Source organism: Opisthocomus hoazin, chromosome 18 (genome assembly GCF_030867145.1).
Source record: "Opisthocomus hoazin isolate bOpiHoa1 chromosome 18, bOpiHoa1.hap1, whole genome shotgun sequence".
Taxonomy (NCBI): domain Eukaryota; kingdom Metazoa; phylum Chordata; class Aves; order Opisthocomiformes; family Opisthocomidae; genus Opisthocomus; species Opisthocomus hoazin.
Genome location: NC_134431.1, coordinates 16,366,901 through 16,388,778, shown reverse-complemented (window position 1 = coordinate 16,388,778; position 21,878 = coordinate 16,366,901). Strand labels below are relative to the sequence as shown.

The 21,878-nt window shown below is 49.7% G+C and overlaps 1 protein-coding gene across 1 annotated transcript in view; it reads right to left on the bottom strand.

The window, feature by feature from the left end:
• SLCO4A1 (solute carrier organic anion transporter family member 4A1) overlaps positions 1-21,407 on the bottom strand; it is a 29,641-nt gene extending 8,234 nt beyond the window's left edge. The window contains exons 1-5 of the mRNA XM_075438756.1: positions 21,334-21,407; positions 6,946-7,910; positions 5,714-5,804; positions 4,752-4,873; positions 4,356-4,467 (exon numbers count right to left, since the gene is read on the bottom strand). Coding sequence (XP_075294871.1) covers positions 4,356-4,467; positions 4,752-4,873; positions 5,714-5,804; positions 6,946-7,756 — 1,136 coding nt within the window. The 5' untranslated portion in view covers positions 7,757-7,910; positions 21,334-21,407. The remainder of the gene's footprint in view (positions 1-4,355; positions 4,468-4,751; positions 4,874-5,713; positions 5,805-6,945; positions 7,911-21,333) is intronic.
• Positions 21,408-21,878: the final 471 nt, after the last annotated feature.

The following is a 21,878-nucleotide window of genomic DNA, read 5'->3' as shown; positions in this document are numbered from 1 at the left end:
TGTGTGTGTGATGTAATTCACACTAAGGGTGCCCACGACTTTCACAGGGATGATTTAAGCAGTAATTTTCCAACATTTAGGCTCAGGCTGAGTATTTTCCCTCCCTAAATGGGGAAAAACTGAAATGACACTACTCCTCACCAAGTCCCAATCATTTCAAAGTTTTATTAGTCCCTGTTGGCAGTTACCTTGGGACTCTCGACCGAACCAAGAGCGGGGAACAAAGCTGTGCTGCATCTTCACATGCACACACGCTGCTCATGTGCACCCAAGTCCTCACAAGAACAACAATCTCTGATCACCATGGATGTTTTGCAGCTCAGGGGAAATACCAAGCAAGCCTTTCTATATGGAGGAAACACCTCCAAGACACCTTATATCCCACTGGAAAACAGAAAGCAATCTTTCTCCCATAGCCTAAGCAGAGTATTACTTTAAGGTTAATGTGTAAGTTGAGCAAATATATTTTATTTTCGACCCACTGGGATTTAGTAGAGCCACAGATACGCCTGAAAAATTGCCATGTGTCGTTTATATGCGGAAAGATGATCCAGTAACGATTCCATCTCCGAGACACAGAAACACCCTCGGGCACATGGGATGGTCTCAATTATCTCTCACTGTCTCGGATATTGGACCAAGAGGGTTGACACTGCTTTGCAGGGAGCATTTTGTAACAAGCTTGAAATCCTGCCACGGGACTCTCCCCAAGCCCAGCCCCGGCCAGTCCCCCAGCTCACCCCATTTCTGAGATGGGCACAACCCCACCGTCCCGCAGCGACGGCAGGGGCGGGGATGCAGTGGGATGCTTGCTGAAGTAAAAAGCACAGTCACTCACCACCTACTGCTCTGGAGGTAATGTGAAATCAGAGAAAATCTCTGATCAAACATCGTACAAGCAAGTGTGAGATGTGCCAAGGCTCAGCATCAGATTTAAGCAATTTTATTCACGTAAAGTGGAGAATTTCATTATACCAAAAGAACAAAGAAGCTGAAAGACAGAAATACCAGGCATTTTCACACCTTCATTACAGGGGGCTTTATACTAACCATTGTCTAGCTGCTGGGATTAGTTTAATTTACTAAACTATTTTCCAGGAATGATCTTTTTGACTGTGCTTTATTTGGAAGCACAAAGCCTAATCTTAGTGAGAAAACACTTTTTGTGGACCTTATGGCTGACGGAGAACGCCTTCACCTTTTTACAGTTCAAGAGAAAAGAGAGGAGTTGTTCCATGGCACTAGCACGACTTTGTGCCTGTTTTCCATAGGGTACAGGTTAGACTTGCAGGTAGGAAAACAGAGGAACTTCTTTCAGCTCTAAGAGTGAGGATTTACTTACGTAATTTAACCTGTTTGCAGACAGAACATATAGTTGTGAGGAGGTACAGCATATAAAACCTTACCAAAGTCAACACAGACCTTCTCATTACTATCAGAAGGATTTTAACCATACCCAGCAACCACCTAACTCTTCAACAGTCTTGACTGTCCTCAGTTCTTGCAGACGAAGGGATTTCAGGAAGCTCAGCACTGCCAGGAGAAGAATCCCACCATCTATAAAACCCTGATCCTGCAAGTCCTCACTGATACGGGCGCATACAGCGACTCTTTCCTCAGGTAATGGTCCTGCCAAGTGAGCTGGGACCACCTCTACAAACAGAGCCTGCTCCTCTGAGGAACACTTGCATGCCCAGGACACGCCCAACTGTAACAGAGTACAGCCACAAGCTAATGAGTCATTAATGACAGATGGATATTTAAGCAATCTCAGAGCATGTGAATGAGGACTTTTCCAGCACAAAATGACACTTACTGTCACCACCACCAAGGGAATGGAGGGCAGCACCTCTGTCCTGCAGGAATGTGAACCGATCTCCCTTTGCAATGCACAGAAGCTGTAGTAAAGCCACGGGACAAACCAAAGCCCCCCCCTACCACCTAATCCAAGAGGATGAGTGAATATTGACCATAGCTTCTCGTGTTGAAGATCAGGGCTTGACAGAGCAGTGAGTGTTCCTCACAAACTCAGTCCCATAGCTCACTAGGACGCAGCCTCCTCTCCTGGCACAGCTCTGTGTGTCTTCTGTTTGAATCCCTCTGCACTGACAGCAGGGGTTATTTCAGGAAAGCAATCATATGGAACCAGAGAAAAGAAAATGCTATTTTATCTGGCTTTTTCAACCCAAGAATTAAGACAGAAGTCTCTCAGGGCAGAGGATTAAGCTGTATGGGCTGGATTCCTGCAGGCTCCTGCTCTAAGGCAGCACTGTGAATACAGCAATTCATTAAGCTCTCCTAGACAGGACCTGACAGCATGGAACAGTATTTCATTTCATCAGTATTTCTGCTTATCTCTGTGAGACTCTTAATGTCCATACTGTGAGAAAATGTGTAGCACCCGATCACTTACTAAACCAAAAGCAACCATGTTCTTTGGCCTCGCCCTCCAGCCTGGTCCACGTGTCCCCAGGAGCTGCAGGCACAGATGTGGTCTCATCTTTAATGCAAGTTTCCAGAATAGCAACCCTTTAAGGCACTTCCCTTTTATTAATCAAAAGCAGGGAACACAAGAGTCTGTTGGGTTTTTTGCTTTCAAACGAAACCCACACTAAGGTCTGGACTGATCCGAACTGTTCGATACGAGTCGCCCACCTTTGGGTATTTGTTCTTCAGGAACGAGGGGTGACAGAAGATGCTCCCAGAGAACAACTGCCTCCGTACCTGCTGCCAGACAGCCTGCACCGAGAAACAGTGGGAGCTTTGCTCCAGATAAGCAAGAAAAGCATCAGCCACTGAATTTCACCCCTCTCTTCTACCCTGTTTGTGTTGGTTTTAGTCATAACCTTATCATTATTCAAATGCAGGTTTTGAATTTAATTTCCGTGCGGAGAATAAGCCGTGACCTCGGAAAATGGCACCCAGTCAAGAATGCCATTTAATAACAGCATTGAAATCTGTTCAATGTAATATTCTTCATAAGACTGCCGTAACCCCTGGTAAACTTCCTACAAAGTCTCCAAGAATGTCAGACCAATGTGAGTAGCTGTGTTGACACAACACAGAGCGACGGCTGCTGCCAGCTCCCGGCCCGAGCACCTGCGTCAGCCCTCCTCCGCCAGCACAAAGGCGAACGCCACAACTGAAGTCCAGCAGTAACTGCTGGCAGCGGCACCGGGTTCGGCAACGTCGAACGTTTGCCTTTGCATGGTGCAGCCGTCACACGCAGATGCAGACTCCTCCCTAAGAATGGTCCGGGGAGAAATACAGAAAAGAAAAATCCCCTTATTGACTCCACCACTTCCCTGGGCAGCCTGTTCCAAGGCTCGACAACTCTTTCGGTGAAGAAATATTTCCTAATATTCGATCTAAGCCTCCCCTGGTGCAACTTGAGGCCATTTTAATACAACCCAACACACACAAACAAAAAGATTTCAATGATCCATAGCAAATGTTTCCAGGTTAAAAGACCACTTTTTCTTTTGGCCACTCACTTGTTCCCACCTGGAATCCCCTTAAACCGCTTCCTACCAAACCTCCTCGGGTGCAAGCGTGCTCGGCCACAGCACCGAGCCAAGCAGCGGCCCTGTGATGCAGCCCGCTGCTCTGCCACTGCTTTGCGGGAGAGATAAGAAGTAGTAACATATAAAAGGTGGCTGGAAGATGCCAAGGCAAAAGGAAAAAAAAAGGCAACTAAGAATAAAAGAGAAAAAGAACTGAAAGTTACAGTGCAGGATATCTTGTTCCCTGGATTTGGAACGGAGCTCTAAGAGTTGGGGTTTTGTTTCCTCTCTTTTCCCATTAATAGGACAAAACAGGGATTGAATACAAGCTAAAACAGAGGATACAAAGCAAGAAGAAAGCTCCAAGGGGACGGAGAGGAGGCAATGCTGGACAACACCGAGTTGGGCCAGGCAAGGCCAGCCACAAGCAGACTGGGAGAAACCACGGCGCTGGGGCGAGGGAGCGCGGTGGCAACGCCCGTGCATCGCCCATCACCTCAGGGCTGGCACCAAGCTGCTCCCGGTGCAACTCAGCGCGTTGCTTATGACTGCAGGTGGATCTTCACATGTGGACACAAGCTTCAGAAAACCACAGACGGGACCAGCACCTCATCCCCTGCTCTCCCGTGCAATCCCCAGCACAGTTTCTAGTTCAGCCCATTTCCCGAGAGCCCCCGGCTGCTGACGGGACCAGGCGCTTTGCAACCTCCTCTGTGAGAAACCATCATCGCTACGTTCGCAGATGCGCAAAACCTTTTCAGGAGTATTGGGGAAAGCAAGCTCCGTTTGGGCCCATTGCCCTCGCTTCTGGGGAGGGCTCCCTCAACCTCGTGCGTGGGGCGGTTTTCTCACCGAGGCAGATCTTTAACTGTTTTCCCAAAGTCCGGATCCGATGCTTTTTTGTGGCTCCCATCCTTTAGCTGATGAGCCTCTGACACCCTCATAACGATGTACCGCTGGGATCCTGCAAACGAGAGGCAAACGGGAACAAGCAGCACATGAGACCTGGGACGCGGATGGTTCCGAACCGGTGGATTTGCAGAGGCAAAATGCAACGCGACATCCTCCCTCCGCCAACGGCTGCAAGGCAGGAGCAGGGAAACAGGAAATTTTTTTGGTAGGAATTACAATTTCAACACTGGAAGCTCTTCCTCTGCCCCTGTGTCCCCAGTTCGAGATGTGTGTAAGGATGCAAGCCCCAAGGCGAGCCCCCCAGCCCCAAATCCGAGCTGCGGTGGGGTCACGTACCTGGGAGGCGCTGGGGGTACCCCAGGATGGGGATGGAGATGAGGAGGGAGGCTGCTCCGGCCCCGAGGAAACCGATCCACCATGCCCCCACCCACAGCGTGTTCTCCGGGGTGATGTCGATCCTGCAAGAGAAGCAGCCGAAAGGACACAAGGGAGAGAGGAGGCGGTTTGCAGCGGAGCGGGACAGCTCGGCGTGCCTCTGGGTGCAGATGGCAGGGGTCGGGGGGACACAGGGTGGGGTATGTCAGCGAAGGAAAAGGAGCTCTGGCCTCTCCCATAGTGATCTACTGGGGATGCCACGTCCACCATCCCTGCTGCCACACCAGAGCACTGCCTGCCTCGCCGGGGAGCACTACACGAAACGAGCCCCGGCAACAACACCCTTTAATTCTCCTTGAATCTCTGCCCTGCACATCCACCTCTCCCCATTTCATTCACACTTCGGGGGTTGCTACAATCCTTGTTCCACCCCAGAGCCACCCTTTGCAAGAAAACTGGTGGAAATAACCCATTCCATCCCCTGGAAACCCAGTCCTCCTTTTTAACCCATTCATCTGCCAAGAAGCCTGTAGGGAAATAAGAATAAATTACAAGTACTGGGAAGCCAAGAGGGACTAAGCGTCCCGGGTGGATTACCGGGAGGATGAGCAGCACTGCTGGTAGCGTTGCATCATCGGGGAACTCATTCAAGAAATCCACCTGCTGCTCGTAGCCTCATTAGCGCAGGCACAGCAGCGTGAGGACGGATTTAAGCTGACGGGTTTGTCAGCATTTTTCTTCCAGCAACAGCACTACTGCAAGCCACCCTTCCAGCCTCGGCCCCCCCGCAGAAACACCGCTGAACACCATGGGCACATTTCCACCCAGCCACCAGGTCTTTTCTCCAGAATATTATTATTATTATTTTTACCCCAACATATAGCACAAAGGAAAAGGAACAAGATTATTTTTTAGCAACTTACTCTCTGCCAATTTCAGTATAAATATTTAGAAACATTCCTCCTACCAGATAACCCGCTGCAGGCCCAAGGATTGCAGCAGTGTAGAAAACAGCTGAAAGGGAAAACAAGCCGCGTTATTGAAACGGCAGCGTTTCAGCCAGGGATGCTGCGGAACGCTGCTGTGCCCAGCACCGCTTGCCCCACCACAGCCCGGTTCCCTCCTGGATCCGGGATGCTCAGTCTCCTGCCGCCTCCCACCCCGCTCCCGGCCACTGAGAAACAGAGCCAGACAGTTCTAACAAGTTTTCATCTCGCACTATGTCCCAGGGAAACTTTTGCAGCCAACCTGGGAATTTTTACAGCATGGAGCAGGCAAAATTGGTTCAGTCAAAAAACGTATTTATGTAGTTACTGTTTTCTCATGTAACAGGGATGTAGCTGACCCCGCTGCCGCGTCCCGGCTGCCGGTGTGACAAGCAGTGGCGTTGTCTGCCCTCGGACAACACCCAATGTCTGTGCTAAACGTGGCACCGCTGGCACTTCTCTTGGTTTGCTGCCGTGGAAAGATCATCAGCTTACTGATGACCTCCTCCTCTCCCTGCACAGCCTTCCGACACACCAGTATGGGCAGACGGCTAAATTCTGAAATTGCTAAAAGGTCAGCCCTTTCAGCATTCTCTCCCAATAGGACAGTATTTGGCAGCTGCTAAGCCATCAGTGATACAGAGCGGAGTGAGCTGAGCCTCTTCCCTCGGTGAAGCTTGGCTGAGCGCTGCACCAGCAGCATCCGAGCAGCCCTGTGACCATCCCTGCTGTGCTACAGCACTAAAGGGGTGATGTCCCCTCGCACGGACAGGGTATGGCCTGTGACTGTCATCTCTGTGGTGTATGGCTCTCATCTCTGGTCATTTGCCAGAGATGATCATGCCGTGCACATGCTGGGGCAGGCTGGAGGGGTCTCCCCAGCTGGCCCCGTGCCGGGAGCAGGAGGCACGTCCTGATCCGCAGGGCATGCGCTGCAGGAGGGAAAATACCCAGCTGCACTGCCAGTTCCTGCCTATAAACAATCAAACCCTCCCCAACAGCTGCTGTTTCCCTCTGATTACCACCTCGCCCGTTATTGGGAACAAAAAACTGGGTGCGCTGCTCGTGACACCGCTCAGCGTGGCGTGTTCGGTGCCGAGGCAGATGGACCGGCTCTCCCTCCCACCGCCCAGCCCAGGGGTCCAAGCTGCTCCTCCATCTCGACTCACCAATGTACACAGGGGAGTAGTTAGTCTTGACGTTTTCATCTAAATAGGTGACGCCGAGCGTGTAGAGCGGCGTGGCTCCCATCCCATGCAAGAATTGCCCCAGCATGAAGACGAACCTGTAGCTGGAGAGGCTGGAGGCAGCCTGAGCGCAGGGCAGGCTCTGGTTCCCCCCGCAGACGCCCACCTCCGCTGCCGAACGCACCTCGTACCGTCCCGTGGTGAAGTGGGGCAAGGCAAAGAGCAGGGAGCCCAACCCCATGACCAGCACCCCCCAACCCAGCCATCGCGGCTTGTGGCCGTTCCCCCCAAAATAGCTGACGAAGGTCAGGCAGACGCACGCCGCGATGTCGTAGGAGCTGGCGATCAGCCCGCTCTGGTAGCTGCGGAGGTCGAAGCGTCGCTCGATGGAGGTGATGACCGTGTTGATGAAGCCGTTCACCGTCATGCCTTGCAGGAAGGAGGCCACGCAGAGGAAGAACAAGACGCCCTTGGATGTGTTAAAGAGCTGTAAGCAGCCGGGGGTGAACCCCCCCCAGCCGCACGCCAGTTCCTCCCCTTCGGCCGACACGTATTTAATCCCTTCGTTGAACTGGGTCTCCTCCTCTCCCGGGGTGGTGGAGCAGAGGGGCTCAGCGCACGAGTCGGAGGGGCTGGGTACGCCGGAGGACGCGGTGCCGTTGCTCAGCGTGGTGCCGCTCGGGGCGGCGAAGGTCCGGCCGGCCTCGCCGGGAGGAGGAGGTGCGTGGGAGAAGTCGAGCGTCTGAGCGAAACAAAAGCCATTCTGTCCGGTTGAATTCTGGGGCATTGCCATGAACGGGGGCGCGGAGTCGAGGGGCAGGGCGAGGTGGGGCTGGTGGCTGCGGTGGCTTCGCAGGGCCGCGAGGACCTGCCTACCCAGGAGGTGCAATTTTCAGCGCTTACATCAGTAGGGAGATGGCGAAGGTCTGAGCCAAGACCATTCTGATCTGCGAAGAGATAATTTTTAAACATGCCTTTATATAAAACCATGCTCAAAATCCTGAAATATTGTTCCTTTTTTTTTTTTTAAATAAGTATTAGCATTTCACTGTGCAGTTCAGCTGGATGCGCGCCCTCCACCTCGGGGGTGTTGGTACCCCAGGTATTGGGGTACCACAAACATTACAGAAAAGAATACAACATTCAAGAGGATTAAAGTAAAACCACCTCTAAAGGCAGTCTCCCTACCAGCCAAAGCCCTCTTCTCAAAGAGACGCCAGTTGGACGCCAGACCCTCACAACCTCTGTCCCTCTCCTTCCCCCTGCAGAGAACGGCGTGCACAGCTACAAGTTTCCCCCTGTTAAAAGTCCTTTGGTCTCTTTCGCACTCTGCCAACAGTAGTTTATAATTATCCTGAAAAATTCCACAGTCAGACTGATTTCATTCCAAGCCCTCAGATCCGTTTACAACTATTCGGTAAAATCCTTTCTATAACTAATTAGACTCCGTGCCATCTCAGAGCCAGCTGGAGGGCAGAGGCAGCTGACTCTAACCTGATTACCCATGCGGGCTGCCTTCTCGCAACCGGTTCCTGTGCGTCTCAGCACCTGATCACGCCAGCAGCCAAGAGTATTTTTTCTTAAACGCCTCGGCTGAACTGTAAATGATGAAAACAGAAGGTTGTCCCTCGAATGCTGATCTTCAACATGCGACAAGTGCTAGGCAAGAACTGCTTTATTAGAGAGTATCTTCAAAGCACCCTGTATTTCCCAATATTTTTTGCCAACATCTGTTCAAGAGGTTCCTATAAAAATGTTCCTCTTGAGATGGCAATCAGCCTCATCAGCAGGGAACAGGAAAAAAGGGCATTTCTTTCCCCAATAAAATGAACCATGTTCAGGTCGCTGTAACCTGGGAATATTGCAGCTTTTGGTGAAGAAATTAATACTCATCTGTGTGTTCCTGGAAAAACTTACTGACATTTGCCTGGTAGAAAATGGCATGCATGAGCACTGATGTCCTTCCCTGCACTGGCAGTTCTTGCAGACACTGGGGCAGGAGGGCCCGGCAGAACGTGATGCTCAGGGGAGCACCGAGGTCCTGCTCCCACCCCAGATGGGCAGCGGACGGACCACTTCATGCAAGCGAGCTTTAAACATCCAGGTCAGTAGTGCTACAACAGGTCTGGTCCTCAAGGTCAGTTGAACAAATGAGATCCACCTTCCGTTGGCAAATAATTCTATCTTAATGACCCTGTCCGGGGAGAAGAGTGAGCAGAATATTTCAGGGTCCAGATTTTAGGAGGAATTTGATGCTTGCGCAGGGGTAGGGAGTGCTTGGCAGCCAGAAGGGCACTGCTTTTCAGGTCCACGCCAGACTCCTCTGGGTAACTTCTACTTTGGCTGGCTGAGCTCAGCACAGGGTAACTTTGATGTGTAACGTGTAAATGCAGAAACTAACTGCAGGCATTGAAACGGTGCTGCAGAGACAGACTGCCGTAATGTGTTGGCACAAAAAGGTAGCGCCTTGAACGCAAAGCTATAGTTTTTCACTTTTTCGCCCCTCCAGTGTTCTCATGACTCTTACAGGTCTAAATCTGTTTTCTCATCTTTGGATGCAATATTGGAAACAATAAATAAGAGTGCTCTAGCACTCTAACTTTATTAAATTCCGCAGTGATTATTAGCTACTGGATCAGGCTCTAAGGGGCAGAACTGGTCATGCTGCCGCGGTGTAAATCAAACATGCCTCCTGCCATGGCAGCCGGCCGACTTCAGCTGCTTGCTTCCCATATCAAACACAAGTCTGATGTCACATTTGACTGCACTTGTAAAGAAGGTTGCTTGGCTGAGGACCGATATTTCTATCACGATTTCAGTCGACAGAAAAAGCCCATCTCTGTTAGTTAGCTGGTGCGACCAGGAGGCAAGAGCTCCCAAATGGGCACCCCTTCACCCTGGAGGAAACCCTCCTGCTGCCTCTTGACCAGCACTGGGATACCTCCTTTGATACTTCATTAAGATATACTGATACTTCAATATTTCATGAGTCAGGGAAGAGATTACGCCTTTTCATTCAAGTTTTCTTTTCCTTGAAGTAGCAGGAGTCTGCACCACCGGACACAGGTGACCACATCACCCTCCCCTTTGACTTTGGTTACCCTCAGTCCTACTTAGCAGTAAACTCAGGGTGAAACATTTCCAAGAAATGGAACCTACCAGCCCTTCCTTGGAGCAGCAGATGTTTCCCCACACGCAGAAGCCCTCTCTGCCCGCAAAGCCACATCCTGGCCATCTCCCGATGGACCCGGACTAGCGACTGGTACCCAGGTGCTCCGGGCAGGAAGCCCCTTCCTGCTCAGTGCTGCCTGCCAAGCTGCCTTTTAGCTCTCCGAGTGTTTCTAAACTGGCGGTGACACATTCACAGGGAATATTAGCTTTCATAGGAGCCATATGCCACTTTAGAGGACAAAATATAATCTTTAGGGAAAAAAACCCCAACCAACTTCATGCACTGCCTAATCATTCTTATTCATCTGAGCCATCCATTTATTGCTTCCCATTCATCTCTGGTTTTAATGACTCAGCTGGTGATTTCTTGCTTACATTGAATCAGTCCCAATGCTATTATCTCCCAGCTATAGATTTACTCATTTTGCTCCAAGATTTTAACTCGATTTTTTTCAGCTGTACAGCTGGTTCCAGACTGCCAGCATTACAAAGTCAACACAACAGAAGTAGCAAGGCAGTGAAAGCATATGATTTGTATTTCGTGATGAAATCTGTAAAGAACCCCCCCCCCCAAATATTTAGCATTAAAGCAATGGTAAAACTTACAAGCTTTTCATCAGGTGGTCATTTAAAAAGTCACAGGACCAATTAAAAACATTTTGTGTCTCTGCCGAGGACTGTGATTAGATTAATGTTACAAATTAACTCATAACTGACGTGCAAAATAATCCCGTGTGCTGAAGCGTGCCCAATAATAGTTAATCTTCCCTTTCACTCTCTGGTTTTTGACTTTTATAGGGTATTATTGTGGCAAATAACATCTATTCATAACTTTGGCTTTCCATAGCTGAGCACAGTTTACGGTTTATGAGCAGACTTCATCATTTTTTCAATTCTATGGCATACATGGAGATATTTGCTAATAAACAGGAATGGGGGATTAAAAAATGATCACAAAATGTACTGTAAACCAGGGAGGAGCAGCCCCAGGCAATGCTCGGTGGCTGTGCTGGGCAGTCTATGTTATTCTCCTCGACGTGCGAGTGAGCCTGACCTTGCTGAACAGACACTTTGACTTTGGGAAAGTCCACATCCCGCTACCACGCTCATGTTACTCAGAAAGGGACAAGTTCATCTGGGTTCATACATTTAATTTCTCTTGGCGACACATACCGAATTTTTCTCGGATAGTTTGGCTTCAGAGGATTATCAGTACTACTTCTGTCGTAGCTGATAAGCACCACATGGATCAAGTGTAATCCACTCGCTGGTTTAGGAGTGGCGAAGACTCCCAGAAGTGAGATAAATCCACGTCCTGGTCCTGTGAATAGGACTTGTCCTCAGGGCATTGGTTCAGTTAAAAGGGAGATAAAAGCAAGCGCAGGGTGACCGGGTTGTTGACGTGCAACCCTGAATTGCTGTCCTGGCAGCGGAGGAATTTTCCTCTGCTCTTATGAAGTGTGAACCCTGGATTTTTTAGCATGCTTTGAAAAAGCATCCCTTTGCTTCCGCAAGCCGGAGGATGCTGCTGTTGCTGGGAGTGGCCTGGAGCCTTTCATGAGCAATTCCTACAGGAACAGCATCGTCCTGCAAGCACGGAAACATCTCAGGAAAGGGAAACGCCCCTGAAGGGCAGCCAGCTGACCGCGCACCCAACGCTGTGCTCACCGGCGGTGTTGCAGGGACGGCTGAAGTGCAGTGGAGGGGGTAGCCAGAAGCGGAGGGCGACCGATACAACCTGGCCCACCCCTCCCGTCAGAGACGTGTTTTTACGTGATTAGTCCCACCGGAGTCTGAAGCATGTTAGAGAGCAGCAGAAACTGGCTTTAGATTATTACATGAGTAATATTTATAATTAAACACATTTAGCATTAATTTAATTATATTAATAATAATTATTATTAATTATTATATAATAATTAAATTAATTCCAAATAGTAAAGCTTAGCACTCACAAATCCTTTGTACGTTTTCCAAGCACTTCCCATTCGCCGGCAAATCAATGCAATAATATGCAAGAAATCAGAAAGGTGGCTTGGGTAATTTTCAATTAGCTGCCTGAAAATGCTTTGAAGATAACTCTAGCCAGATTTTCTGAGCCTACTTATTTGTTCCAGCTTATCTGTGCAAATACAGTTGGCTGCAGCTGCCTTAAACCATCTTTAAAAACTTGCAGTACCAATGCACAAAGCAGATTTAACTGGGCCACTGTACTCTGCCATAGCAAAGATTAGCCAGACAAAAGGTTCTTTTATTCTTTTCATGGGGCCAAACTTTTTCCAGTGGTGCCCAGCGACAGGACAAGGGGCAACGGGCACAAACTGAAGCAGAGGAAGCTCCACCTGAACACGAGGAAGAACTTCTTCCCTCTGAGGGTGACGGAGCCCTGGCCCAGGCTGCCCAGAGGGGCTGTGGAGTCTCCTTCTCTGGAGATATTCCAGACTCACCTGGACAAGGTCCTGTGCAGCCTGCTCTGGGTGACCCTGCTTCGGCAGGGGGTTGGGCTGGGTGACCCACAGAGGGCCCTGCCAACCCCGACCATTCTGTGATTCTGTGATTCTATGCTATAATACCTAACTCCCTCTCCCTAATGTCACTCTTGCTTTAATATCTTTTTCCTACCCATAAGTCTGATCAACGACAAGCAGGTTTTCATGCTGGGACTGCACTGTTCTCTCCAGCCGCCGTTTCTGCCCATGGAGCTGGGTGTCTCTGTTGCTCTCCCAGCACAGATGCACCAGGAGCGTTTTCCCACTATCTAGCCCTGCCCACAGCATGGCAGTACTTTCCATCATTTGGATTCTTACAACCCATTTCAGGACATTTAATATTCAGGATAATGTTTCCTGCATAAGCTATTAGTCAGCTTTTCCCAACGACTACCCGTTAGTTCCTATAGATATCTCCCCGCTTCCGTGCAGACAATGCAGATTCAGGCAAATCCTCTATGATATAAGAAATGAAACAAAATGAGAAAAATCCAAATGAAGAATGTGAGACACAATTCTTTGCTGCTTCTAAAGAAAGAAGCAATAAAAATGCAAAAAATGCAACATCCTATGTTACACAATGCAAGGATGCTGAGTACAGGATAAATAGAATAACGCTGACATCTACCATGGACTACAGGAACTTTGTCTTTTTCATCCTCCTGGCTTGGTTAGTATGAAGGTAAAAACAAAACGGTCAAACCAGAGGAAACCATACACGAAACTTTGTGGAAGCCATACCACAAAAAGAAGGATTTGGCACAAATAATATGAGACCCTTCTGTTGTAAGCGGTGTGTTCATACTATACAGAACCACCGCATCCTCCTCCTACACAGAGGGCAACAGCCATCACTGGAGCAGCAAAGCCTCCAAAAGGCTTTCCAGAGGCTCTTACATCGCTGCTGGATAACAGCCTTTTCACTGAGATATCTCCTTCATCTGCCTTGCTTTTTTTTTTTCACTGAATGGTCAATTCATGTATTACACCAGGCTGCACTCTTCTTGCAGAGTATCAGGAATCTATTTTTGGCTTGATCGTAAGAGCAAAAGCAGAAACACAATCGTGCTTGGAGCCAGAACTATTTATACCCAAACTTGGGCCACTACCCCCCTTTTACTGTCACCCATTCAAAAAACCTAGAGAAATTTGCAGATTTCCACAGCTGGTTTTTCCCCTTAAAACACCCGCCACGCCTGTGCTACTGCAGACTGTGAGCGAGGAGCTGCCAGAAGCGGGTTTCACATGAGCCCTCGCTGTTGAAGAACCATTCCTTCATGGGGTCTTCATGCCTTTTTCCTTTCAAATGGATCACATAGATCAAAATATGGAGATGAAATACAAATCTTAAATCCCCAATTTCTACTGCAGCATGGGAAGAAACCTATGTGAAATCCTGGGGCATCACGTGGTGCGGTAAAAGGAGAGAAGATCTGGCATGGGGCATAGCACCATGCTGTCTCTTCTACACGCTGTGGACAAAGGAGGTTGGAGGTCAACATCCAAACTACCAGTACTTCAAGTTTTCCTGAGACATGATTACCTTCCAATCTCTATTCTCCATAGTAAGTGGACTTCCTGGAGAGAATCATGTACCAAGAGGTCATATTGCTCTACCAGCCAACGATCGTCTTTAGTTTGACCTCTCTATGACAAGTTCTCCAGCTCAATCCCATGTTGGTGGGCTGGATGCCCACCCATTCCCCTCTCAAACCAGACAACACAGAGAGCACATTAGAAGAGCTAAATCCATCACGGAAAAAGAAACTTGCTGACCATCATCAGTCCCTGCAACATTTGCCATCCTCAGTGAGCCTGAGAACATCCCATGAGGTGGGCAGCGGGTGGAAACGCTGCGTCAAGTGGGAGCACGAGAGAAACAGAAACTACAGGAAGGATTCAGCTGAGGGAAGACTATTTCCCACACAAGCCCACTTCTTTTCCAGATCAACAAGTAACAGCTTCCCCAAAGAGCCCCCAGAGCACAAGCTCACTGGTGCACACCGCTTAGCCTGGATCTTGTTTAACATTCAGCGATGCTCTCTAATCCTCTTCGGCATTAGTCTGGAGCTTCCTGCCAGGCAGGGGAACAGCACAGCCTCCGAGCCAGCACTTCAGTGAACCCCCTGCCTGAAACGGGCCGTTCTGTGAAATACAGCAGAACTCCAGCTGTTCATTTCTTGGTTAACCTCACATTAGCACCTAGGAAGTCACTATGGCACGCAAAATACAAAGTTAAATAACCCCGATTTCTACGTCTCAGGTGACTCCCTAGGAAGTCATTCTGCATTAAGAGTGGGATTTATTGCTCCTAATTACTTATTTAAAGTTAAGTACCTAATCTGAGTCAGACTTTCCTATTAGCTCTCTGTTGCCCACTGGAAGGAGATCATCATATCCAGGTTACCTACAGCCCTCAAGCCATGTCTACACAATCACTATTTTGTGTGTTACTAAATCACCCATTACTGCAGATACGATCTGGAGCAGGAACGGGCACATAATCATATTTCTGTTGGATTAGCCAAGCATATTATGCTGAGCTTATTCCGCCCTCATGTCGGCTACCACAATGCAAACAATATCTGATCTAGCACAAAGCCAGATGGTGCAAAATTAACCCTTTCAGCACCAACCCGATCTGGCACAAGGGAGTTTGGACAAGCCCAGTGCACAGGCTCACGCAGCTGTAGGATTTCTGACTTGGTGTTTGCAGCCCTTGCGTTTCTGGACACCAAGCACTCCCCATCCACCCTCCACAGAGGAGCTAAACAAAAGCAGCATACTTTATCATATTTCATCCACTCAGAATAAACACCACGTCAGCTTGCAGTTAATTTGCATTTGATCATGCAACACCCTAGATCTTGACACACTGCGGTTTATTTGGGGATTTCTTTGAAGAGGGCACAACCCTATTGTGTAATGGAGAGGAAACACTGACCACTTGCAAAGCGATGACTTCTCTTCATTCTCCGACTCAAAATCCCAAACCAGTCCCGTAACCGCAAACTACAGCTACAGCAACTACGAGACGAAGGGTGGGAACCCAGACCCAAAGGGGAATGGGACAAAGCACGAGACCAGCACGCTGGCAGCGTGCAGGGCTGCTGACCACTGCCACCAAGGATGGGCAGAAGAAGCCAACCTGAAACGGTGGCTACAGCAAACGTCTGATGTAGAAAGCACTGAAAATCTCAAGGATGGCCACAAAGCACACCAGGCTGCAAACGGGCAGGTATACCTTGGCTGCGCTGTCCTCAGCTGCCTGCTTCTTCCATGGCTGGCTGCATTTAAATAAATAAATATCACTGCTGATCAGAAGAGGCGAGACTCCGCTGATCCTTCTGAGAGATGCTGGCGGAAAAACGCTGAGCAATACCATTCTGCACTAACAGGCCTCTCTAAGAAACCCAGCTTGGTATGAAACGGCAATCCCCCACATAAATACATCAATCTACATACCAGTGTACGTAGGTGCACGCACAGCCTTCGCAAGCACCACGCCGTCTGCAAGCTGCCCCGCTTGCAGGCTGGCACGTCTTTCATCCGACAACGCTCAGTCGGGTCCGTAATTCATTCCTACTGCCAGGGAGCAAATTGCTGCCAAATGGGGTTTCTTCCTGAGATAAAGGAATAAACAGGCATATAATGTTCCCATTGTCAACCCAAAACATCTGCTGCCGTTCAGAGGGGTTTGCTGTCCATGCGCAATGTGGAGACGGCTTCTACTTTGTACTCTCCCTTTTCGCACGCATAGGGAATTGAAGCCTTGGACAGCAGCTGCTGGAGGATAGGTTTACTTGGAAATCGGAAAACTGCCTTCAAAGGATCCCTGCTTCCACGCAGCAGCGTGGTGGGGTTTCCATTTCTAGCTCAGAAACATTTTCATTTTCCTTGGTAAGGACCTGCTCGCATCCGACAGCCCCCGCCAAGGTGCTACGAGAAACGGATGCAGCGGGATAACCTTGCTCTTGGTTACCAGCTTGCAGGTCACCGAGGATGGATTTTTGATCAGTGTCCCCTAAGAAATGATGGGCCTGATCCCGCCATTGCTGCTTACTCATGAGCAGCGTTGGCTCACACCAGGCATTGAAGTGGGGTTCCCGAGATCTCTCACAGAAAGTAAAAGATAATTCAGGGGAATAAAAATTGGTTGGTTTGTGGTTGTAGGCAAGGAAGTCTTTTTATTGCCTCTTGGAAAAAGGCAATGTTCTACATTTTAAATTATTTTAAAACCAGACTATTGGAGATAGATAACCAGTGTACCACAGGCTGGATACCTACTTTTCACTCCCTTTAATTTAATTTCTTCAGCATCTTAAAATATGCTTTCAAGGTTTTCCGCCAAATGAGAGGAAAATACACAACACTAAAGGGATCACAGGCTGATCAGGGTTGTAGGGGGCCTCCAGAAAAGGCTGATTCTGTTGTAACCAAGACCCACGTCTGGCTCAAAGGGTCTCAGTCCTCCATGAGACTGAATCCGCTCCAGCAACACAAAAAAGACTGTGAAGTTGCTTTGAAAGCACTGTGAGAAATCCCTTTTTTGGGGGGGGGGGAATCACGATGCTGACGTAAAGTGCCACAGCATCCGCCCTGCCCTGGATCGTGCCGCAGCGGTGCGGGATCGGATCGGGCAGGGAGGGAAGGCGTAAGCAAGCCCTTCCAGCCCAGGCAAGGTAGCGCAGCCCTGCAGCTGCTCCGGCTTGTGGCTAGGACCGGGGCTGAGCTGCTGTTTTCTAGGGGGGTTTTAAAGCAAAAGAAATCTCAAATTAAACTTTCAAATCCAATTTATTTGGAGTATGGTAAGCTAAAAAGATTGAAGCTGTTTTCCAAGGAGAGGCTATGAGGGAACAGAAAATCTAAAAGAACCTGTGTCCTTCAGATGTTTTGGAGACTTCTTATTTCTGTGTCATGGGTTGGTATCATTTATCAGAACTCGAGAATCTAAACATACTTCTGTATCTCTTAATGACATCTAGAAAAATAAAATCCTATCTCACAGCATACCCAAAGCACTTCAATTCACAGATATGAAACCATAACTAGAAAAATGCCAAAAAGTACTTTTTCTTGGATTTTTTTCAGCCAGAACATTGCAAAGTCAAAGTATTCTTTGGGAAAAGAAGTGTTTGGCCTTGCTTTCTCACCATCCGAACAACTCCCTAACTCCTTCAAACCACCGGACGACAGTTAACCAAAGCCTGTCAGGATTTCATTTTCTTGCTTGAAGCAACCAAGCCAAGCTCTGAGAATTCAAACGACTGAAGATCATCAATGCCATCGAGCAATATACTTTACCCATTAACAACAGCAATCAAACTCAGTTTTAGTGTAACTATACATACGTCGGTGGAACAGCACAAGAGATAAAACGGGACTAGTGTCTTCGCTGTCCCAGGAATTTCAAAAACTGCTGGAAAGGCTTGGAACTTTGCTGAACAAGGCAAGCTAGGAGAACAAGAATAAACAGAGCATTGCCCACTGCTAACATATTCCCATTGCTCATAAACTCATTTACAACCCAGAAGTGGAATGACAATATTTGTGACAGCAGCAACACAGCAGTACCCAAGATTTCGGGGTACTTCTGCCAGAAGAGAGATTTAAGGTTAGAATAACATTACTCTGTTAATATTAAACACTTCACTGTCTCATCTCCTGCTCTCCACTGTACTAACGAGAGGTCTGATGCAAAATCCATTAAAGTTAGTGGCCCTCTCTGAGCACTTGTCTACATCACTCACCACAGGTACTGAAGCAGGACGGATACTGCTGTCTGGAATTCATTGATCAGATGAAGTCCTTGACCTCTCTCAGAGCATTTTTCCCAGAAAGTGTTTGCAGAAACTCTTTGTTCTCAAATCCCCCCACTCAGCATCACCACTCGTACGCTGGGAGGTTGCTCAAGGCCAAGATGGAACAAAACTAATTATATCACAGCGACCTCTAGCAACAAATCAGTTTTGAAAAGGGAAAGGAGAGCAGTTCCAGGATCGGAGCAGCTCTTGCATCGAGATCCCACAGCTGGAGAGAACTGGGATAGCTGAGGAACCTGCCGAAACATAGCACAAGGAGAGCCATGCAGCCACCGACCCTGCGGGCAGAGCCCCGGGATCCTGCCCACAGCATGTGCTGGGCTATTACCGCTCCCAAATTCTGCTCCTCTGCACAAGGATCAGCCCCTCTCCGGGCCAAGATAACGCATTTTTAAATGTACTAGGAAAGCACAGCGTATTACAGGGTGGCCACCAAAATCAAGGCCAGAATGTCAAGGCCAGGTTGGATGGAGCAACCTGGACTGGTGGAAGATGTCCCTGCTCATGGCAGGGGGGTTGGAACCAGATGATCTTTAAGGTCCCTTCCAACCCAAACCATTCTATGATTCTGTGATCCTATGATTCTAATGCCAATGCATTTCAGGGCAGCCCGCATCCAAAACAACCAGCGCGTGGGTGACAACTCCCGCACACCGCTGTAACACAGCAATCTCGGTTTACTGAACATAAAATCCAATGGGGGAACCTTTCCCCTGAAATCATACTCAGCGTCTCACGAAGCCAGCAGCACCAAGCCCTCAGCTCCGCTAAGTGTTCACGGAGTCTTGCAGAGCATTTCCATCACTCACTGTTGCATTAATGGGATTCTGCAAGATGCGGAGGTCCCAGGCTCTAAATAACCAACTTACGGCCAGCAACTCAAGGCACTAGGTGAGAAAGGCAAGAAATCCAAATGGTAAAGCAGAATATTTGGTAATCGGGCATACGAGCACCTTCACCTGGGGGTTGTGACCAAGCCCGAAGGCAAAGGCAGGTTTCTGGGCTTGGCACACTCAATTAAAATAAAGGAAAGCAAATCAAGTGCGCAACGATGCTTATTGGGATGGACTGAGTGAAATAAGCAGTGTAAAGCAGAGCCTTGATTCACTTTTTGTGCTGCTACAGGGTGTAAAGCCCGAACTCAGAGAGCAGGATCCTCCCCAGCAGGCTCCAGGCTGTAAAGACACACACAAAAATGATGAAAGCTGCCTCGAGGAGTTGGCTGTCAGAAATCTGGAGGCACTGAGCAGCTGGATGCCGATCTCCCTAAGTCGGTGGATATTTCTTTTGTTAGTGGCTCATCCCATCTTCCCCCTTGCCTGTAAAGCTCTAATCTCTGTAAAGATTTCTAGCAATTACTCGCTCAGGTAGTTCCTGGTTTCGCTGGCCAAGAATACCAAACCCTCGCAGGAACTGCTGCTTCCCACCGCATTTGTCATCCCAGGCTCACGCTTCATGTTCCTGCCATCGTCACTTCGTGAGTTCGCCCCACGCGTGGAGCAAATTAAAGCAGCATCAGCGGAGTGGCTATTTCAGACGGCTTCAGCTGACGCCGTCACGCCTGGGCGCGCTTCTCACACACATGTCACATGCCGGCAGGCTTTCGGCCGAGCTGTGGCAGGGCAGGTGGCTGTGGTCTGCCCCTCCCCAGCGCAGAGGGCTGCCGCTTCACTTTCCGATCATTTTTGGTAGCCTGCTGGCTAGACCTCTTTGCATATAAATAGCTACATGTCTTTTTTTTCTTCTCATTATTTGACTAACCCTCTCTTCCCGCCATTTCATCCTTTTTCATTCTTTTTCTCATCTTTAGGCATACGTTCCTAAAGACCTCCTTTGTGTTCGTTCCCCCTCAAATGCTATTTTAACGTGTGTTTTTACAACCAAATGGCACTACAGAAAGCAGGCGCCCAGAAATCCGAAAAAAAAGCAAACAAGGTGCCAGACTGGGACAACTTCATGTTTGTAGCGTGTTGCCTGGTAAAACCAGGCAGCCTATAAAATGGCAATAAGATGTTAAAGCGACAAACTCAGGTGACTAACGTCCACTGGAGCCTTCTGACCTCTCAGAGCTGAAAACTACGTTTTTGTTATAACAGTGCTTCTGATCCATATCATCTGAACAAATAGGTTAGGAAGAGTCATACAGGTCAGGCGACAAAGTGCTCCGATTCCGGCTCAGCGTGCCGCCTGCCACTTCCTCCTCTGACTTCGGTGACCACCCCCTTGAAACACAGATCGTCGTACTTCTGACTTGTGGTCAGGATCATTCTGCCATGTCACCTTACCGGCTTTTCTTACTTTCTTGCCTTTTCCCTGCAGCTTTTTCCTTTCCCACAGAAAGGCGAGGTTTTGATAAAAGGGAAAAAACCCAAACCCAGCGAACCAGTTCTAACGAATTTCAGCTACGAGGTAGTAATACTGGTTTTGAAGCATCACCGGAGATCGCTCGCAAATGGAAAATATGGCTATTTCGGTGACTCCCCCCCCACCCCCGACATAAGACGGGCTTTCCCGGACGCCACCCACGAGCTCTTGTCCCCAACCCACGGATCCCACCCAAAAGCGCTCCCGCACGCCCGGGACCGGAGCGCTGCCTGCCCCGGGGACCGAACCGCTCTGCCCGGCCCAGAGCCCCCTCCCCTGGCCCGCCCCCAGCCCCATCTCGGGGCTTTTCACCCGGCCGCGGGGAGCGGCGGATGCTCCGCGCCCATCCCCGCCTCCCCGGGGCTCCCCACGCCGCTCCCGCAGACACGTGCGGTACCGCCCGGTAGGTCCTGCCGTGGGGAGGGGGTGGGTGGTGCCCGGGCAGCCCCCACCCCGCGGTGCCGCCCCGCGGCCCTCCATCCCTCCCGCATCCCCCCCGCACCCCTCCGCCCCGGCCCCGCTACCTGCCGCCGCCGCTGCCCTCCCGCCGCCGCCGGCGGCGCCTCCGCGCTCCCCGGCCCCCGCCGCGGAGGCGGGCGCCCCGCCCTGACGGATGTGCGCTTCCTCCAATGGGCGGCGGGGGCCGGCGGCGACCCGGCCAATGGCGGGGAAACTGAGGCTAAAGCGAGAGCGGGAGTAACGCGGGCGGTGCGGGGGGAGAGGGAGATGGGGAGGGGTAGGGTGGGGAAGAGGAGATGGGGGGGAGAGGGGCAGGAATAGGTGGGAGCAGGAGAGGGGGAGAGGAAGGGCAGGGCGAAGATCCCGTCTTGGGGGGGAGGAGAAAAGAGGGACAGGGGCAGCGAGGGGTGGGTGGGGAGAGGGATGGGGGAGAGGGAAGAAATGGGGTAAGGAGAGGGCAGGGGCATGGGCAGGGGCATGTTGTGAAAAATGCTCAATTTCCCATCCCGCTGCGCACCTGGGGCCTCACAGCCCCCAGGCAGGGCTTGGACTGTATGTGTATATCTATACCTATACCTATACCTATACCTATACCTATATCTATATCTAT